Source organism: Anoplolepis gracilipes, unplaced genomic scaffold (assembly GCF_047496725.1).
Source record: "Anoplolepis gracilipes unplaced genomic scaffold, ASM4749672v1 Contig18, whole genome shotgun sequence".
Classification (NCBI taxonomy): domain Eukaryota; kingdom Metazoa; phylum Arthropoda; class Insecta; order Hymenoptera; family Formicidae; genus Anoplolepis; species Anoplolepis gracilipes.
The window spans coordinates 516,381-536,788 of NW_027328669.1; the positions used below are offsets into that span (position 1 = coordinate 516,381).

At 29.4% G+C, this 20,408-nt stretch overlaps 2 protein-coding genes across 4 annotated transcripts; one reads left to right on the top strand and one right to left on the bottom strand.

Moving 5' to 3' along the window:
* Positions 1-742: 742 nt before the first annotated feature.
* Positions 743-4,451, top strand: LOC140675719 (all trans-polyprenyl-diphosphate synthase PDSS2-like). 3 transcript variants are annotated; one of them, XM_072910342.1, is made up of 7 exons: positions 743-876; positions 1,670-2,045; positions 2,110-2,232; positions 2,431-2,638; positions 2,791-3,054; positions 3,152-3,310; positions 3,407-4,450. In XM_072910342.1, the coding sequence occupies exons 2-7, from the start codon at positions 1,717-1,719 to the stop codon at positions 3,560-3,562; spliced, it is 1,239 nt and encodes a 412-aa protein (XP_072766443.1). In that variant the 5' UTR covers positions 743-876; positions 1,670-1,716; the 3' UTR covers positions 3,563-4,450. The 3 variants fall into 3 exon arrangements, with proteins under 3 accessions (XP_072766443.1, XP_072766445.1, XP_072766444.1); XM_072910344.1 differs by having other exon boundaries at positions 763-832; positions 3,407-4,451; XM_072910343.1 differs by lacking the exon at positions 743-876 and adding an exon at positions 969-1,480 and having other exon boundaries at positions 3,407-4,451.
* A 14,898-nt stretch (positions 4,452-19,349) lies between these two features.
* LOC140675766 (uncharacterized) lies at positions 19,350-19,934 on the bottom strand. The gene has a single exon (XM_072910380.1). It carries the CDS (start codon positions 19,932-19,934, stop codon positions 19,350-19,352), a length of 585 nt encoding a protein of 194 aa, XP_072766481.1.
* Between the last annotated feature and the right edge of the window lie 474 nt (positions 19,935-20,408).

Here is a 20,408-nt window from a genome sequence, read left to right on the forward strand (position 1 = left end):
AATAAGCCACGCCTCTATAGACGTCACGCATGCGCAGCACGGCAGAAATTCCTGCTATACTTGTCTCTTTTTAGTGTATCTTTTTTCTCTTTTCCTCTCTATGGGTGTTAGCAATATAGTAGTATTACATATATGCAAAAAATACGGGGCACGTGAGTTCGTGAGGTCTGTTCTTGGTGTTCGCACTTTTTACACTTTGCTACAGATTCTTCGTTTTCTCTCTTTCTCCGAACATATGTATGCATACATTTATCTCGTTTTAATAAGTATAGCAATTTCTGAAAATTATTGCGAGCAATTCGATGAACCGTACATATGTGAATTGTGAATAATCAATCAGATTTGTTTGTCTTTTTTATTGGGTACATTCCATTTGACGTTACAAATGCTACGAAGCGTTTGATTGATCAAGATCTTGTTTTTGTCCGATTCGAAGGATAATTGACGTATAGTTATATGATTTATACGTCAATGACAGACACACACAGCACCTTAAGCGCTGCGTTCGGAAAACTCGTGTTATATCTATCCTTGTTCAATTTTCAGTAAGTGCGACAAAGATGAATGACAGTCTGAACGCGCAAGCGTAGTTTTCGAACGCAGCTGAGCATTACATATATACAAACGTTATTGTAGAAAGGGCGCGTTCGGGGAGACATCAGTGTCGTTCTATCTTTGTTACTCATTAAAAGTTGAACAAAGATAGAACGACGTTGGTAGCGCTATATAGTGTTTCCCCGAACGCGCCCAAAGTAGCTTTCTGATTGTGAGATTCCGAGTTCCGAGCGCGATTTGAACGCATTGTTAAGTTACATATGTTTACACGTACCGTGTACGTATTTTTATTTATTTAATTTAATCCGTCGAGAGTAATCGGTGAGTCTTAACGAATAAAATAAAAAAATCTATTAATTTTATTTACATGATAATTATCTTTCGTTTTTAACTTTTAATACGTCTATAATATATAATATTTACGGATGAAAAATACTTGATGACTTATTTTTTAAATATGTAGTATTTGCACCTCGATTTTATTTTGTTAACAAATATAAGTGTCATTTAATTTTAATTTTTTTTTAAATCTCGCTGCAAATAAAGTCACTTTATATTCAATAAAAAATTTAAGGTCATTTCCCATACAGCACAGAAAGGCCAAAAGACATCTTAAAGGTATCTAAAAGATAATGAGACATGTTTAAGTTATCTTTTAGTCATCTTGAAGGACATGTCCTGTCTGGGTTTATAAATATTAATTGAATGTTAATGTTAGAGTTTTTTATAGGAGGCAGAGAAAATAAGTATTTTTTAGATGTTTAAACATTTTAAATACAAAAAATTAATCTCACGAATTTAATATAATTGAGAAATGTACATTTTAAACATAAAAAAATAATATCACGAATATTATAATATAAGAAATTTTTCGAAAGTTAGATCAGAGGAAAAAGTTTTGATGATACATTTATTCTACTAATCTGTAAGCATTTTTTTACAATTAGTTATACTACTTACATTTTGGCTTGTGATTTTGATCAAGTTCTATATTTCTATTTTTAACAAAAGTTTTATTATTTAATTGTCCTTTTGAAATAGTATTAAGACTTTTATTAAAATTCTGAATTATAATTTTAAAAAGAATTACTGACTAAATAATATATTTTTATAGATTATTTATCATAGGAGAGTATTAGTTTCCTAAATAAAATAGAAACAATGTCTACAAAGACAGTTACATTCAAAATTTGGAGAGGCATTCCTGTAACTACATTTTTGTGGAAATCAAAGAGTTTTCAAACCCAAAGGACAATTTGTACTTCAATGCAAAATAAGTTATATTTTAATAATATTAATCATGCTGAAAACAAAGCAGCAGTGAATCAGAAAACAGATTGGAATAAAACCATGTCGGAAGCAGAAAAAGTTGTTGGATGTTCAACGTCTTTCCTTAGTTTAAGATGGTTATTGAGCGACGAAATTGCAAATGTTGCATTGCATTTAAGGAAGTTGGTTGGATCTAATCATCCTTTGCTGAAAACAGCCAAGTGAGTATCATGACACAATGCTTCTCTAAGATTAAAGATGTCATCTATATTTTTTCACCAACAGAAGTATTATCTATAATGATCGTAACACACAAGCATTTGGGCTCATTGTGTTACTAATCTCTAAAGCTGCCGGTCATTTAAATGCGAAACCAGAAGAAGATAAAGCTACAGGTGTATTACATAGGTATGATAATTTAATATTACATAGTAATTTTTAAGTACTACATAAGTATAATTTCACACTATACTGATTATGAACATATATGATATATATATATATATATATATATATATATATATATATTATTACAAAATATAACATACATATTATGAAATTTTTCACTAGAAAGAAATTAATCTGAAATATGTAAACATATTTTAGCCAAAGAGCATTAGCTGAAGTTATAGAGATGATACGCATTAGCAATTTAATACATAGAAGATTGATAAATATAAATACAAATGAATCTTTGTCTGTGGAGTCCTCAGAATTAAACAATATGACTTTTGGTAATAAAATAGCATTGTTGTGGGGTGATTACTTACTTAGTAATAGTTATGCTGAATTAGCACAACTCAGAAATCAAGATGTAAGTACATATATTTATTATTTTTATTGTTTGTATAAATTTTTTGTTGAAGTCTATTTAATTATAAGAACAAAAGAGAAAAGAAATTTAACTTTACTTTTTTATAATTTAAGATTATATATACAGTTAAAAAAAATTACTGTTTCTTTTAGGTATGGTTTTTAATATCATCTGCAATACAAGATTTATGTCAAGCAGAATTTGTAGCATCCAGAGACAATCAAAATTTTCCCATACCATCAAAACCACCCAAAGATCGTACGGGTTATGCACTTAAAGAATGGACACTTTTAAATGTTTATGGTGCTGGATTACTTGGAAAAAGCTGTCAAGGTACATTGCAGTTAGCAGGACATAGCAAAGAAATACAAGAGGAAGGTTACAAGTTTGGCAAACATCTAGCTTTAGCTTGGCAGGTAACATAATTTAAAAAAATATGTATTAAATATTTGCATTTTGTTAATAATTTACAAGTTTTAATGATGTTTTAAATATTCAATAATATTTTTATAGGCTTTCTTGGATTTGGGTTTATGCATTAATAAAGACAAAGAAATCTTGCATAATTTGTGTGCTGCTCCAATTATGTTTAATGTTGAACATGATCCATTAATTTTATTGAAACATTTAGACAAGGGATCAGAATCAGTTGAAAATGTCAATTATTTAGAGGTAAAATAATAATACAATTTTATGTCATAATCAAATTAATTTTCTAGATTTATATTTAATCAACCAATATTGACTTGAATAACGTTTCGTGTACAGGTACTTGAGATTGTTACAGATGGTCCTGGTATTGGATTAACCAAAGATCTCATAAAGGAACATTCGCAAAAAGCTATGGAAGTCTTAAATGTATTTAAAGAAAGTGATGCAAGAAAGGCCTTGTCTAATATTATTGTTGCGATAGGTGATCTTTAATAGGAGATAATTAATAAACTTTTATTATTTATTTTATATATACTAAAGAAAATTACATAAAAAAAAGTTTAAACTAAAGTTTATAAAATGAACTTTTTACAGAACAAAAATTGCATTAAACTAATATTATATATATTTTATTTAAATAGTTATATATAATATAGAATATATACATTATAGATATGTATATATATTATATTTTTATAAAATATAATATAGATATATGTAGATTATATTTTATAAAAATATAATATTTGAATAAAATATATATGTGTATATTACTCCAATAATAAATATTAAAATGAAAAAATGAAAAAAAGATCATACGCAATAATGTGTCGTACTTTATTGAGATTTACAATAATTAATATGGATCTAGCATGGACATACGGTCGTTTTATATATCAATAAAATATAACATATATGGGACATTTTTTTCTAAACCGAATCACCCTTCGTTCCAAAATTGTATTCGACGTAAAAAAATCTTCTTACACACAAATGTAGTTGCAGGCATAAAGCTATCGAAAGCCACGTGGGCTTTCAAGACGACAGATCTAATACAGCAGGTCCAATATCATTGTATAAAATTGAATCTCGTTAAAATCAGCTGATTTTCTCATATATTTATGACATACCGAATAAGAAAATGTAATAACGAGATTTAATTTTATACAATGATATTGGACCCGTTGTATTTTAGATTTGTCATCTTGAATGTTTCAAAAGCTCACATGGCTTTCGATATAGCTTATGCCTGCAACTACATTTGTGTGCAAGCAGATTTTTTTACGTCGAAGATAATTTTGTAACAAAAAGTGATCTGGTTTAGAAAGAATGTTCCATATGTATATATAATTTTATAATAGGGAATAAAATCAAATAATTTTTATTTCATATTTTGTTAATTTAAAAATAATTATTAGATTAATAAGTTTTATTTGCGATTCAAAAATGACACTACATATATAAGACATAAGTACGACATAAATCGGATAATTTTGTATTAGATTAATCATACATATTAATTAAATATATCCGATTTACGTTATGTTTAGTGTCATTTTAATCGTAAAAATCTCATTAATCCATTAAAATTATTTTCAAATCGATAAAATGCGAAATAAAAGTTTTAGTTTTGATTTTATTGCATGTTTATATTTTATAGATAAGCGAGCTCTTTAAAGACCTTTGATGCTGGAGCTCGAGGAAAGCGAGAGAGGAGACGAGTAAGGAGCAAAGCGAGATGGCCAACATCAAAGAGAGTTCCGAAGTCTTGTCGCGAGGCTCTTTTTATCTCCAATCTTTCGTATCGTATTTCATCTTACCATAGAAAATTAAATTAAATTTAAATTTCACATTTTATCGGTCCGAAAATAATTGTAATGGATTAATGAGATTTTTGCGATTAAAATGACATCAAACACGATATAAATCGGATAATTTTTAATTACATAAATTGATAAATAATTAATATATTTTGATTATTTATATAATTAAAAATTATCCGATTTATATCATGTTTGATGTCATTTTAATCGCAAAAATCTCATTAATCCATTACAATTATTTTCGGACCGATAAAATGCGAAATGTAAAAATTTAATTTTCTATGGTAAGATGAAATACGATACGAAAGATTGGAGATAAAAAGAGACCCGCGACGAAACCTAAATAATAATTTATTTATAAATATTAAACACACACAAAATTTAATTCTTCTAATAATTTGAAGTAAAATATCTTGATAAAAAATGTATAATATATGTGTATTCCACAACATATAGGTACCAAAATAAAAAAAAGATAACGCGCATCACAATATAAAATATTAACGTCTCGACTTTTGGAATCGACAATCATGGATCTATATCAACGAACCAACCAGACGTTTTAAAACACACACACACTATCATATATATATATATACAATTTTATAACAGGAAATAAAATCAAATAACTTTTATTTCGTATTTTGTTGAAAGTAATTATTGGATTAATAAGATATTTGCGATTAAAATGACACTGATATACATATAAGACATAAGCACAATATAAATCGGATAATTTTGAATTAAATTAACCATACATATTAATTAAATATATCCGATTTACGTTATGTTTAGTGTCATTTTAATCGTAAAAATCTCATTAATCCATTGAAATTATTTTCAAATCGATAAAATGCGAAATAAAAGTTTTAGTTTTGATTTTATTGCATGTTTATGTTTTATAGATAAGCGAGCTTTTTAAAGACCTTTGATGCTGGAGCTCGAGGAAAGCAAGAGAGAAGACGAATAAGGAGTAAGCGAGATGGTTAACATCAAAGAGAGTTCAAAGAAGTTTCGTCGCGGGTCTCTTTTTATCTCCAATCTTTCGTATCGTATTTCATCTTACCATAGAAAATTAAATTTTTACATTTCGCATTTTATCGGTCCGAAAATAATTGTAATGGATTAATGAGATTTTTACGATTAAAATGACATCAAACACGATATAAATTGGATAATTTTTAATTATATAAATAATCAAAATATATTAATTATTTATCAATTTATGTAATTAAAAATTATCCGATTTATATCGTGTTTGATGTTATTTTAATCGCAAAAATCTCATTAATCCATTACAATTATTTTCGGACCGATAAAATGTGAAATTTAAATTTAATTTAATTTTCTATGGTAAGATGAAATACGATACGAAAGATTGGAGATAAAAAGAGCCTCGCGACGAGACTTCGGAACTCTCTTTGATGTTGGTCATCTCGTTTGCTCTTTACTCGTCTCCTCTCTCGCTTTTCTCGAGCTCCAGTATCAAAGGTCTTTAAAGAGCTCGCTTATCTATAAAATGTAAACATGCAATAAAATCAAAACTTTTATTTCGCATTTTATTGATTTGAAAATAATTTCAATGGATTAATGATATTTTTATGATTAAAACGACACCAAACATGACGTAAATCGGATTATTTTTAATTAATATGTATGATTAATCTAATACAAAATTATCCGATTTATGTCGTACTTATGTCTTATATATGTAGTGTCATTTTTGAATCGCAAATAAAACTTATTAAAATTATAAGTTAGAGATTAAAGTCGCTAGTATTTAATTATAAACAACGGGTTAATTAAAATGACCTGACTAGCCAAAATTATTCAATTTATTCACACGACGTTTCGACCATATGGTTGTGGTCCTTTTCAAGTGTAAACGTAAATTAAGAAAGAGAAGAAAGAATCCAATGGGACATGTTTTAAAGGTAGAACTTAATTATGGAATAATTAAATATTATACGAAACTGTTTCGTTTAAAAACTCATGCTGACATGACGTGTCTCGTTGTTTGTGTTCATCTCAAATTTAATAACCGTTGATTTTAACTAAGTGGCATATTATATCGTTTTAATTAACCCGTTGTTTATAAAATTTATTAATCTAATAATTACTTTTAAATTAACAAAATATGAAATAAAAATTATTTGATTTTATTCTCTATTATAAAATTATATATACATATGGAACATTCTTTCTAAACCGGATCACTCTTTGTTACAAAATTGTCCTCGACGTAAAAAAATCTGCTTGCACACAAATGTAGTTGCAGGCATAAGCTATATCAAAAGCCATGTGAGCTTTTGAAACATTCAAGATGACAAATCTAAAATACAACGGGTCCAATATCATTGTATAAAATTAAATCTCGTTATTACATTTTCTTATTCGGTATGTCATAAATATATGAGAAAATCAGCTGATTTTAACGAGATTCAATTTTATACAATGATATTGGACCCGCTGTATTAGATCTGTCGTCTTGAAAGCCCACGTGGCTTTCGATAGCTTTATACCTGTAACTACATTTGTGTACAAGGAGGTTTTTTTACGTCGATTACAATTTTGGAACGAAGGGTGATTCGGTTTAGAAAAAAATGTCCCATATATGTTATATTTTATTGATATATAAAACGACCGTATGTCCATGCTAGATCCATATTAATTATTGTAAATCTCAATAAAGTACGACACATTATTGCGTATGATCTTTTTTTCATTTTTTCATTTTAATATTTATTATTGGAGTAATATACACATATATATTTTATTCAAATACCTTTTATTGAAATCATTAAAACATTAAATTATATGTGAAATAAAATGAGCATTTTTTATACATACATGTATATATACATATATATATATATATATATATATAGGCACTTACTTTTACATGTAATTAATATTATTATAATAATAAATGTAGCACTATTAATACCCGAAATTTTATGTATATATACTCTAAAAATATTATATGTACATATATTTTCACATGTACATATATATATATATATATATATACATGTGAAAATATATATACATATGATATTTTTAAAGTATATACATTTACATTCATTAGTTTACATAAATGTTATGTGTTTAACATAAACTTTACAATTATATTATTAAAGTTATGTAGCATTCGTGAAAATTTCAGAATCTACACATTTACATTCACCAATTTTATATAAATGTTACGTGTTTAACATAAAGGTTACAAATATATTATTAAAGTTATGTAGCATTTGTGGAATTTTTAGAATATATACATTCACCAATTTACGTAAATGTTACGTATTTAACATAAACGTTACAATTACATCATTAAAGTTATGTAGCATTTATGAAATTTTTAGAATACACACATTTACATTCACCAATTTACATTAATGTTACGTAACAAAGTAATCTCAAAATTACAGAACAATTCTACGTAATGCCTACAGATTCATTACATTATTGATATAACTGATACGTTATAATTTCATTTGGATAATCTGTAACATATACATATGGTGTATTATGTAATTATTACGTAAATGGTCCTTGTGTGTTTACTGGGATACTATCAATAAAGTACTGAAAAATAATCCATTAGATTGAAGTAGTTTGTCAAATAAAAGTTTGCACCGAAACATTTAGTCTATCACAAGTCGTATATCAATAGCACAAATAATATAAAAAAAATATATGATAACACGGCTGGTTGCTCTGTTTCTTTTTAGTGCGGTCGGCATCTATAAGTTTTTAATTATTTTATTTTAACCTTGATATCGATACATAAGAATTTTATATTTCTTTAAAACTAATATGAATTTACTATGATACAATTTTGTAGTATTCACATTCTGTCTTTTCTTGCAGAATGTTTTTGAAACATTTAATTTTATACAATAGCAGAAAAATAAAAATAATAGTTTTGAGATTTATCCTACACAAAACAGTTTGATGTTAAATTAGTCACCTTGTATATGATTTTATAACATACACTGCTTATTGTTAGGCGGTTATCCTCAAAAATCTCAAGTATGCAGTTTTAATGAGGAATAAAATGAATGTGCAGTGACAACATTTTGCGAACCTAAATACGATTAAAGTTCTTCGAAAATCTGTCCTTCGGTATGCAAATAAAATAATTATTATGATCATTATACCATAATAATAAATTGTTAATAAATTGTATCATAGATTTATTATATTAATATATATATATATATATATATATATATATATATATATATGATGTACGAAATAAAATGATACGCCTGAATAATTTGTAAACAGTAAATGTTAGGAAATAATTTATTCGAATAAAAATTGTGGAGGATAGGACAAGCTAAGGTATGATGTCATCATCATTCCACCACTTTATATTTTGGCGTACATCTATTTGACTCAGTTTTTTAAATGGAATTACCTTAATTTTTTATACATAAATCAATTCCTCGCAATATTTGTAAAAAGGATGAGATAGCAAAAAATTGAATAGTTTGTAAGATATTTTATATTTTGACATCATTTTACATAAATTTTGAAATTTCTCGTAAAATGTCCATTTTTCAATTCTTATCTCAATAATTTTATGCATAAAATAAAAGGAACCAATTCATGTGAAGAAAATACATAATTGTTTTTAAAAATTTGTTTTCGAGAAAAAATAAATTTTCAATGAGCAACTTAATATTTTTTTTTATCTTGCATTCTATATATCCTTCTATATACGACTTTAATTTGAACAATTTTGAAATCAATCATTTTTACTAAAAGATGTGTTATGTAACAGTTTTGTTTCGAAATGTGAACCTAACAACAAGTATATTATATAACCACTAAACTTTAATCATAATCGTTTTGTATTATTTTATCGTCGCAGTTGATGTTTGGAATTGTATTTATTTGGTGTGCAGAGTTTTCACTTACAAGGCAAGTGTCACAACTGTCCGACAGCAATTTGATTCTTCTTGAAATATGTTGTTAAACACAAAAATCTAAGAGACACGTATTTTTTTATATGGGCGATAATTCATGTTTAGGAGGTGAAACACTCTTTTAAAAAAGTGGTATTTTCTTTCAAAGTCGAATATCATCGAAACTATAAGAGATAGAAAAACAATTGTTAAATGAAATTTTAACGGTTTGAAGAGTACTTTAAAGTTATGAGAAAAAATTTTTTATTTTTATTATTTTTTTTTAAAAAACCCTCACCACCCATATTTTTTTCAAAAATTGTTAATTTTTTTTCATCAAATTAAAGCTTATTTTTTTCCGAATTCAACGATATATAATAAAGTTATTTTACGAAATATCATTTTCGAAAATTAATTTAAACACTTCGGTATATAATATACGCTATTCGTGCTCGTCCATGCTATGTGCATAAACAAGTATCGTTGAAACAATGAGAAACATAAAAAAATGTTTTAAGTAATATTTATATAGTTTTCTGTAAACGTTATAATTGTATATATATATATATATCTATTTTCTTAATAAAATTAATTTTACAAATTTTAAAATTATTTTTAAAAATTAAATTCCCGCAATTATGTCATTATAAATGGCATGTTTTATGATATTTATAATTTCTACTATGAATAAAAATTGAAGACAATTTTATTCAACGTTTATTCATTTATAATAAAATTATTTTATCGAGTCTTTGAGAAATAAACGAAAAAAATCATTATATGTATGTGTGAAATCCACTTACAATAATAATAAAAATATTTTTAAGATGAGTATAGTATTTTTAAAATCAATTGTAATGTAAGATAAAATATAGATTTGTACGTGACAGTTTGTAAGATATTTTATCTTACATTACAATTGATTTTAAAAATATACTCACCTCAAAAATATTTTCATTATTATTGTAAGTGGATTCCACACATACATATAGTGATTTTTTCGTTTATTTCTCAATAATTCGATAAAATATAGATTTGTACGTGACAGTTTGTAAGATATTTTATCTTACATTACAATTGATTTTAAAAATACTATACTCATTTCAAAAATTTTTTTCATTATTATTGTAAGTGGATTTCACACATACATATAGTGATGTTTTCGTTTATTTCTCAAAGATTCGATAAAATAATTTTATTATAAATGAATAAATTCGTTCGACCGATCAACACGACCGTAAACAAAAGTGTTTAAATATCAACGACTAATCCTTCTTGATCGACCATTACGGGGTTATTTCAAATTAAGGTTTGCATTGTGCAAGGAAAAATGTCATTGTTGGAACTCCCAGACGAGGTTTGTGTGAGAAAAAGCCAATTTTATATCTTTTACACTTTTATTAAACACGCACGCGAAATTCGTACATTGCTGTCGTTGTCATTTTGATCGGTTAGTTAAAATAAAATGTCAAGTAAGCGAAATCTGATCGTTTCTTATTCTCTCTTCTCTCTCTCTCTCTCTCTCTCTCTCTCTCTCTCTCTCTCTCTCTCTCTCTCTCTCTGCCTCTCAAATTAGTGCCTATTTAAATATAGATTAATAGTAATTGATATCGCCAGTGATGAAAATGATTCGGAAGATTTGTTAGTTAAGCGACTAAATTGGCAGAAGTAGGCTTATTCCACATTGTTCGATTGTGACACATTGATAAAAATTGTTCCAATAAAATCCCTCTTGACAGTAGCAACCGGGGACGCATATCTACAACAGAATCGTATAAAATAGATTTTTATGTATGTGTGAAATCCACTTACAATAATAAAAATATTTTTAAGGTGAGTATAGTATTTTTAAAATCAATTGTAATGTAAGATAAAATATAAGTAGATAGGTAAAGAGAGAGCTAACTTTGGGGGGTTCTGAGGGGGGGTGAGGTAAGCGGGGAAACCGCTTATCTCAACCTCCGGTACTGATGTGTTCGTGGGGGGGAAGGGGAGGGTACTAAATGTACCCCAGATTGAGGGGGAAAGGAAGGGTACATATGGTTCTGCAGGTGGAGGGTGGTAGAGAGAGTGTCCTCTCCGACTGATTGCAGAGATCTGATGGTGAGAGAGAGGAATGTCAACTGTTATAGATAAAATATTCACCCCCCACTCTGTTTATCCATAATGTATATTTGTAATAAATAATTAGATTAATAATAATAAAATTTTATATCCCCATGGTAACGACGCGATAGGCGTTCGCAACGTGGTATAGAAAGAGACGGTGCGATAGGCGTTTGCAGCGCGGTAGAGAGAGAGAGAGACGGTGCTATAGGTGTTCTATATAGCGTAGGACAAGGAGAGTATGATGTGGTGTAAGAAGGAAGGCGCTGTATGTGTAAAACAAGGAGTGCATGATGATAGGAAAAGGAGAGCATGATGGTAGGAAAAGGAGATATGGGTGCGAGAGAAAGAATAGAAAGGAAGGAGGATAGCGGGAAGGAGAGCGCGTATGGTGAGAAAAGGACAGCGCTATAGGCGTAGGACAAGGAGAAGTATGATGTATAAGGAAAGGAGAGAGCATGATGGTAAGGAAAGGAGAGAGCAAAGGAGAAGACTGCAGTAAAAGAAATATAAATGTAATTTATTATTAAAATTTATTATATTAAGATATTATAAAAGTATTCGTGACACATTTCCAATATAATAGCTCAGATTAACTATACGCATTTCGATTAAAAAAAAAAAATATATATATATATATATATATATATAAATATAACTTATTATATAATATATATAGGAAGAAGGATAGTATTTTATAAAGAAGATGCAAAGCGATATATATGTTTAATATATATAATTTTTATTCAAAATGTGTTTTCATACATATAATGTGTGTGTGTGTGTGTGTGTGTGTGTGTGTGTGTGTTTGTGTATGTGTTAAAATTATTATAATATAAAAATATAAAAAGAATTAAAATTATAATAGAAAATTTAAGAAAATTAAAATAATGATCTAGGGTAACAGCTCTGAAACAGAAAAAACATAATTTTAATTTTATTAACATCTTAAAAAATATTTTCTAAAATGATAAAAATTATAAATACAATCTATTCGGAGTCTCTCTCATCTGATGACCTGGAGTCCTCCTGCGGAGTTTCAGGGAGCCACGGTTCCTCTGTCTCCCACATCTCATACGGAAGCTTACAAAAGAGTTTCCGCAAACAAAGACGATCCTCGTTAAACTGAGGAGTCACCTCCTCGCACCTCCGGTTCTTGGGAGTGTCGCTCCAAAGATCATCACGCACCCATGCGTATAACTCTCTCTCGCGGCGCCGGTACATCCTTTTCAAAAACATCTCGGTGTATGTGCGTGTACAATTCATCCACGCTACATTTACACAATAATAGTTTTTGTTGTTTTTACACATAAGACTTATGTTATATAAATCGGACACATATTACAAGGTAATATTTGATATAACGGATTTCGACACTCGCTACAAAATAGTCCGAGAATTAATGAGTAAATATTAATTGCGTGTACCCTCACAGCACGAATCTCTTCAAATAGTTCCACTCTCATAAAACATGATGCGCAGAATCGAGTACCATTTGTAGTTGCATAATAAAAATATATACAACACATCCTTTTTAGTTCATCATACGAATTAATTTCCGCTAAGTCTATATCACGATCGATTCTTTCCGAAAAATCACTTTCATCACTATTATAGTCACTATCTTCTAAGGGTGGTACTTCAATGTCCGATCCCTCTTCGTCAAAAGAGATCGTTCATATTATCATCACCATTATTTTCAATATCACCTAAACCGTTATTCACAATATTGTCATTATTTTCATCCTCATTCTCTTCGAAGAGTGGCACTTCAATGTCCGATTCTTCTTCGTCAGAAATGATCATTAAATAATCATCACCATTATCTCTGACATCATCAAAACCGTCATTATTTATTTTCATCCATATTCTATTAATATTATATACGAAGCACAGATTTACGGAAGACACAAGCACAATGCACAGACTTACTCGCGACACGAGCACGTAATAAACTTCATCTTAGAGCGTAGCGAAAAAACTAGCGCCACGCGCATTTATCTCAAATATATAACACAAGATCCCATATCTCATCTCTTTCTAAATAGAGTATATCTTTCTAAATAGACTATCGCATATGATCCTGTGAGAGGTAAACAATTTCAGTAATCTGTTTTTGTTTGACTGAGACCAAAATAGTGCGAGAAGGAAGAGTCGTAGAATAAAATAGTGTGAAGAGAAACATTAATGTTAATAATAATTTTTTTATTTTTTATTTGTTACAAGTATCATAACAAGTATCATACAAGTATATCATTTATAGCACAACAATTCACAATCTACGAGTGATCCGCTATCGAACGCGTTACTCTCGCATATCGCTTTCACAGCATCATTTACATTAGTAATATTGTTACGTTGCAAAACGTTACAAAATTGTTTAAACTTTTCATTAACGAGATGTGTATTTTGACACAACTATGAATGCATATGATCGATACATTCTTCAAAATCGAATAAATGTAACAATGTTTGAGGTTGCATATACAAAGACTTATTAGATAATGTTAATTTAACAATTTTCGATCCGTTTAATGCAATCATTTGGATAGATAGATCGCAGATCCATAATGGCTGACTTTCAGTCGATTGTACATGTCGTTCAATGTCTATACATTTCTGCATCAATGAGTGCCAGAGTACGATAGGCAATACTACTCGATTGCCTCGGTTGTCACCAAGTATCAATTCCACATACGACATAGCTCCAACGCTTATTCCAATCTCCAAATATTTGTAAGATGTCGGGGTTAAGGTATACCTCCTCCCAAGTATGCAAACCGCACGACAAGATGAAACGCTATATAAAATATTAAAATATATTAAAAAATAATATTTAGAAAATAATTGAAACTTACATTTTCTTTGATTGAATTTCACCGTTCTCAATCGGAATGTAAAAATTCATCTTGTTGGTTTCTTTTGTGGAGTACATTTTTTTTTTTTTGCACAACCTTATGTATGGACAACTGATGCGATACTAAACTATTCAAAGTACTGCGAGTAATTTGTAATATCGCAAAACGTAATGAGGAGGGGAGTATTTCTGGCGTAATTTTACAAGCGCCAATGTAAGGCTGCTAAAAATCATCAAAAATCGTTTCTACGTACTTTCTCGAGCGCCGTAGGTGGCTGCTGTATGATGAAATCGATTCAAATATTCGGTCACAAATGTATATGACAAAGCGTGAGATATAAAGTTTTGCTAAATGAAAACATATACAGAACGTCGACAGTACAGATGTTTGCGCTAAAGAATAACGTTTCACATAGTGAGTGGGCATTATCATGTATATTTAATTTGACTATAAATATAAATAAATATAATCCTATGCGTACAGGATGTTATATTATATTACATTACCATGAAATATGTGTGAGATAAAGAGACATGATATTATAGAAATGACGGATGTTTACACGAAAGAATAACGTTTTGCAACGCGAAAAGAATATAACGATGAGATATAAATCAGAACAGAGAGTCACATTTTGCCATTATTGTCGAAGCTTGTGTGAGTGTACCTTATATGTAAAAATGGAGCAGGTTTTAACACATCAATCCACCTTGATAAATTCGGTGGAGAACCCACTTTGCGTGGGAGGTGCGATGCGATGAATATATCAAGTCGTTGGAAGAGCAGAGTCGAATTAAACGACCGCGAATATCAATCGGACATCAACAATTGTTGATCGCAAAGATCGCGCGACTCGAAGGACTGAAAAATACGTTGCGCAAACGTTTCGTACACGCGGGTGCCGGACACAGCGCGCATCAAGCTGCACTATTTTGGCGAGAAATTGATACAGCGTTCGAGAACCGTATATTGACTGGTGCGATAATCAATATCAATTATATCGAACCTCGCCAATTTCTCGAAGACGCGAGTGATATCGTGCTCGAACATGTGCGAGACGCTATCAAAACACACTGCAGTGTGAAAGTGAATACAGTGTTTAACGGTGAGTTTGTGGCGGGTGAAAAGTACGACAATAAAATTATAAATACAAAAACTGTGAACTCTTTCGTACATCTGATTTACGCGAATGGTACGAGCAACGTGTTATCGAGCCCACTTTAACATCTCTCGAAGAATTTCAAGAACGTGATAGTAGGTGGGCATTATCGCGTACTTAATTTGACTGTAAATATAAATAAATATAATCCTATGTGTGCGGGATATCATATTATATTACCGCGAAAAATAATGATGAAGCGAGCGGTAGTTAACGTGCAATCCAAAGACAATGCATGTTTTGCATGGGCAGTGACTGCTGCTATGTATCCCGCTGAAAGAAACGTTGAACGAGAATTATCGTACCCGCGTTATACAGATGTGCTAAATCTTCGAGACATTGAGTTTCCAGTGACTCTTAATCAAATTAAAAAGTTTGAAATTTACAACAATATTTCAATCAATGTGTATACCATCGAAAACGAAAATATTGTTCCTATTCGTCTTTCGGAGCAAAAGAGGGACAAGCACGCCAATTTGCTCTACATCCAAGATACGCAAGATATCGGACATTTCACGTGGATCAAGAATTTATCCCGGCTCGTGAGTTCGCAACTCAATAAACACACTGGACAAAAATATATCTGCGATCGGTATGTATATTTAATATTATTCATTTTTCTTCAAAATAATTATATAATTATTTCTATTTTATAGATGTTAAAATATATATAATTATTATTTCTATATATATCTTTCTATATTCTTCTTCTATCTTCTATATTTTCTATATCTTCTATATCTTTTCTTCTATCTTCTATCTTCTATCTTCTATATATATCTTCTATATATCTTCTATCTATTTTATCTATTCTATAAATCTTCTATATATATATATTCTATATATAATAAAAAATTGACTAAAACAGATAAATTATTAGCATAAATACTCTGATACTGCATATATTTTGCAATAAGATTATATATATATATATATATATATATATATATATAATCTTATTGACAGGGCGATATTGTTATCAAATTCAAAATTCCACCAGAAAAACATATACAGTACCAATACTCATATTCAGTACCAATACTCTGATAAATAATGGTTATCTTTTACCATCCTTTCTCATCATTATTAAGTATGTGGACGTCAGGATAAAACATCTATTAACAACGAAACTAACAAGGGAATCTTGCGAACCCGGAAATTCTGATTTTAGTGAAACTTTGCACACATATATGCACTCAAAAAAATATTTTGCTAATGTAGATAGATTTCTAGATGTCTTAATTAAAATTTGTCGCTACTTTTTGTATTTGTTTGAATATTGTTCGTCACGTATAGAATTTATAGCAGCAGTATTCTAGCAATACCTTTAGAAAATTTAGATCCCATTGCCAAATATTAATCACAAATATAATTGTCCTTGATAATAGGCCTGAAAGATAGGCATCACAGAAAAATTTTCTCTCTACACTAATAGTACAGATATAAATTCTGTCTCTGTCGTTCAAATTGATTAAGTGCAAAATATATGCAGTATCAGAGTATTTATGCTAATAATTTATTTGTTTCAGTCAATTTTTTACACCTAGAAAATTTTTGTTGAAGTTGCAAGATTATTTTTTTGAATGTGGGATGATTTGACACGTATGATAAACAATGAAAATGTTGATTTTTGGAACCAGTCTATTGTTAATGAGTTGTTTTCTCTTATTATTTTTAGGTCTAAAAAGTTAAGGCTATGACTTGATTCCATTACAACAATCAAAACTCAATGTGATCTCTCCAAACATATACTAGAAAAAAATCACAAAATGACTGGAACATCACGTAAATTTTAATTTCTAACGTAATTTTAATGTATGTACTCAACTTGTATTCGAAAATAGAACCGCAGATTATGTTTTAATTATCTTAGGTAAGACGACTGAAGAGACACAAGTAAGCGTCGAAACGTCTTGTTATATATGTATATGTTACATTTCTGAATTATCTTTAATAAATTACATTTATAAAATAGCAACCAACTTTTGCTCGAGATATAGGCTCTCAACAAGAATATTGTTTATAATCAACTTTTTCGTATCAAATTTAGTATCTAATAATTTTTTACTATCTTCTTAAATTGTCTAAATAACTAATAATAATTTTTTATTATATCTTTACCGTTCATCTTGTTCTTTGTTTTAGACAATATAAAAAAATTTCTAATTTCTTTTTTATAACATTCTTGAAATTTAATTTTCATTCATATGTATGTTCATTAAGGAAATATTAACTATTAGTATATATAATTGGGAAAAAAATAAGCATCAAGAGCTGAATGACAATTGTTATGTGTCATCATTGTTTGTAATAAACTATTGTCGCTCTCTAATGCTCTCCGAAAGTTCCAAGATTGATTATACATCGAGTAACTCATTGTTAAGATTCGACCTCATCTTTATAATGATATTGCGAAGATTTTCCGAGATTTACAACTTTTATTTATATTTATATTAAATTTGCGCTGAGGACGACTCAAAAAAGAAGTCGAAACGTCCGCACATACATAGTGTGAACATATATGTATTTGTAACTGCGTCACATATTTTAATGTTTAAGTCATAATTGTTAATTTTTATTATTTGTATCATTTTATATATATGTTTTTTAATTTCAATATTGTTGACCTATATCTATGGAACACGAATATACTTTCTATTTTTATTAATTTTAACTTTTAATTCTTATTATTTTTATTTTCAACTTTAATTACTTTTTCTTATTATCCTTCATTTTTCATACATAACAATTGTCATTCAGCTCTTGATGCCTATTTTTTTCCCAATTATATTTGAATTTATGTAGAGCTAGATTAATATACGATTCTATTAGCATATATATTAATGTTACAATTTATACATTTGTCGTACATACGTACCCATCTTGAAATTTAAATTAGATTACATTAAAATTCTACACAGCAAAGTTCTTTCAAATGTAGCAACGTTTGACTATACATACGTCGTGATTAATTGTTTTTCCAAAAAGTCATTGATGGTTTGATTGAGATAACAACTAAAATCTAAATTATGCGTAATACTCTCTAAGCTTGCTTTGTTAATTATGTTTACATCTATGTTTAAGTAGTACTAATTATGTTTACATCTATGTTTAAGTAGTACTAATTATGTTTACATCTATGTTTAAGTAGTACTAATTTGAGAGAAAGAATGAGAGAGAGAGAGAGAGAGAGAGAGAGAGAGAGAGAGAGAGTTTATTATTTTCTTCTTCTTCTTCTTCTTAGTCTTTATGTAGGGCAATGCCGTTTTTTCTGCTCTTCTACGTCTCCTGTGATCCAGATGTCCAACTTTCATACCACCTTTTAAGTGGCCTTCCAGGCAGTCTTGAGCTCTGTGGATTTTGTATTTTAACCCACTTTGCTAGTCGGTCTGGTGTCATTCTATTCACATGGTCTCTCTAGCGTCGTCGTCTTGTTCTGGTCCATCTCACTATGTCCTGGATTTTGCATTCCCTTCTTATTTGTTCACTTCTCATTCTATCTCCTAGATTAACTCCCCTGATTGCTCTCAATGTCCTCATTTCTGTCGTCCTTAGAATTCTCTTCGTTCTAGTTATGTCGGCTCTCGTTTCCACTGCATAAGTCAGTATTGGTCTTATGCATGTTTTGTATATCCTTACTTTACTTCTCAAGGACATATTCCTGTTTCTCCATATAACCTCCCTTAGATATCCTGCTATCCTGTTCGCTCTGTTAGCTTGTGCACGGACTTCCTCTACCAGGTTTCTGTTACTGGATACTATTGCACCGAGATAGTTAAACTTCATAACTTGTTGTATGATCTTATTGTTCACCTCCAGTTTGCACCTAATTGGCTCTTTAGATATTACCATGGATTGTGTTTTCTCAGTGGATGTTATCATGTTAAATGTAGAGGCTGTGTTCACGAATCTATGTAGGAGTCTTTGAAGATCATCCTCATTCTCAACTATTAGCATTGCATCGTCCGCATAGCATAGTATTTGTATTTTACGGTGTCCCATGTTGTACCCTAGTTGCATATCTTTCACGCTTCTTATTATTTCGTCCATAATAATATTAAATAGGGCAGGGCTTAGACTATCTCCTTGTCTTATGCCTGTGTTTACCGGTACAGCCTCGGTTAGGAAGCTTTTGACCTTTATTTTTGTTTTGTTGTTTCTATTCAGTTCGCCAATAATCTATATACTTTTTGTCGATGTCACGTTCTCGCAATTTATGTAAAACGTCATTCAGCCTCACTCTATCGAAAGCCTGTTTAAGGTCGACGAAGCATAGGAATAGGGGCTTGTTAAACTCTATTGCCTTTTCAATTAATTGTCTTAGGATAAATATGGCATCTGTGGTTGATCGATTATGGCGGAAGCCTTGCTGTTCTTCACATATTTCACTTTTGGTTGTTATTCTTTCCGCTAGGATCTTCGTTAGTATCTTCAGTACTGAACTAAGTAACGTTATCCCTCTGTAGTTATTTGGAT

Coding starts and splice junctions, on each gene's coding strand:
- LOC140675719 (XM_072910342.1), top strand. CDS start 1,717: ATGTCTACAAAGACAGTTACATTCAAAATTTGGAGAGGCATTCCTGTA. Junction 2,233..2,430: donor GCTACAGGTGTATTACATAG/GTATGATAATTT, acceptor AACATATTTTAG/CCAAAGAGCATTAGCTGAAG. Junction 3,055..3,151: donor ATCTAGCTTTAGCTTGGCAG/GTAACATAATTT, acceptor ATATTTTTATAG/GCTTTCTTGGATTTGGGTTT.
- LOC140675766 (XM_072910380.1), bottom strand. CDS start 19,934: ATGGGACACCGTAAAATACAAATACTATGCTATGCGGACGATGCAATG.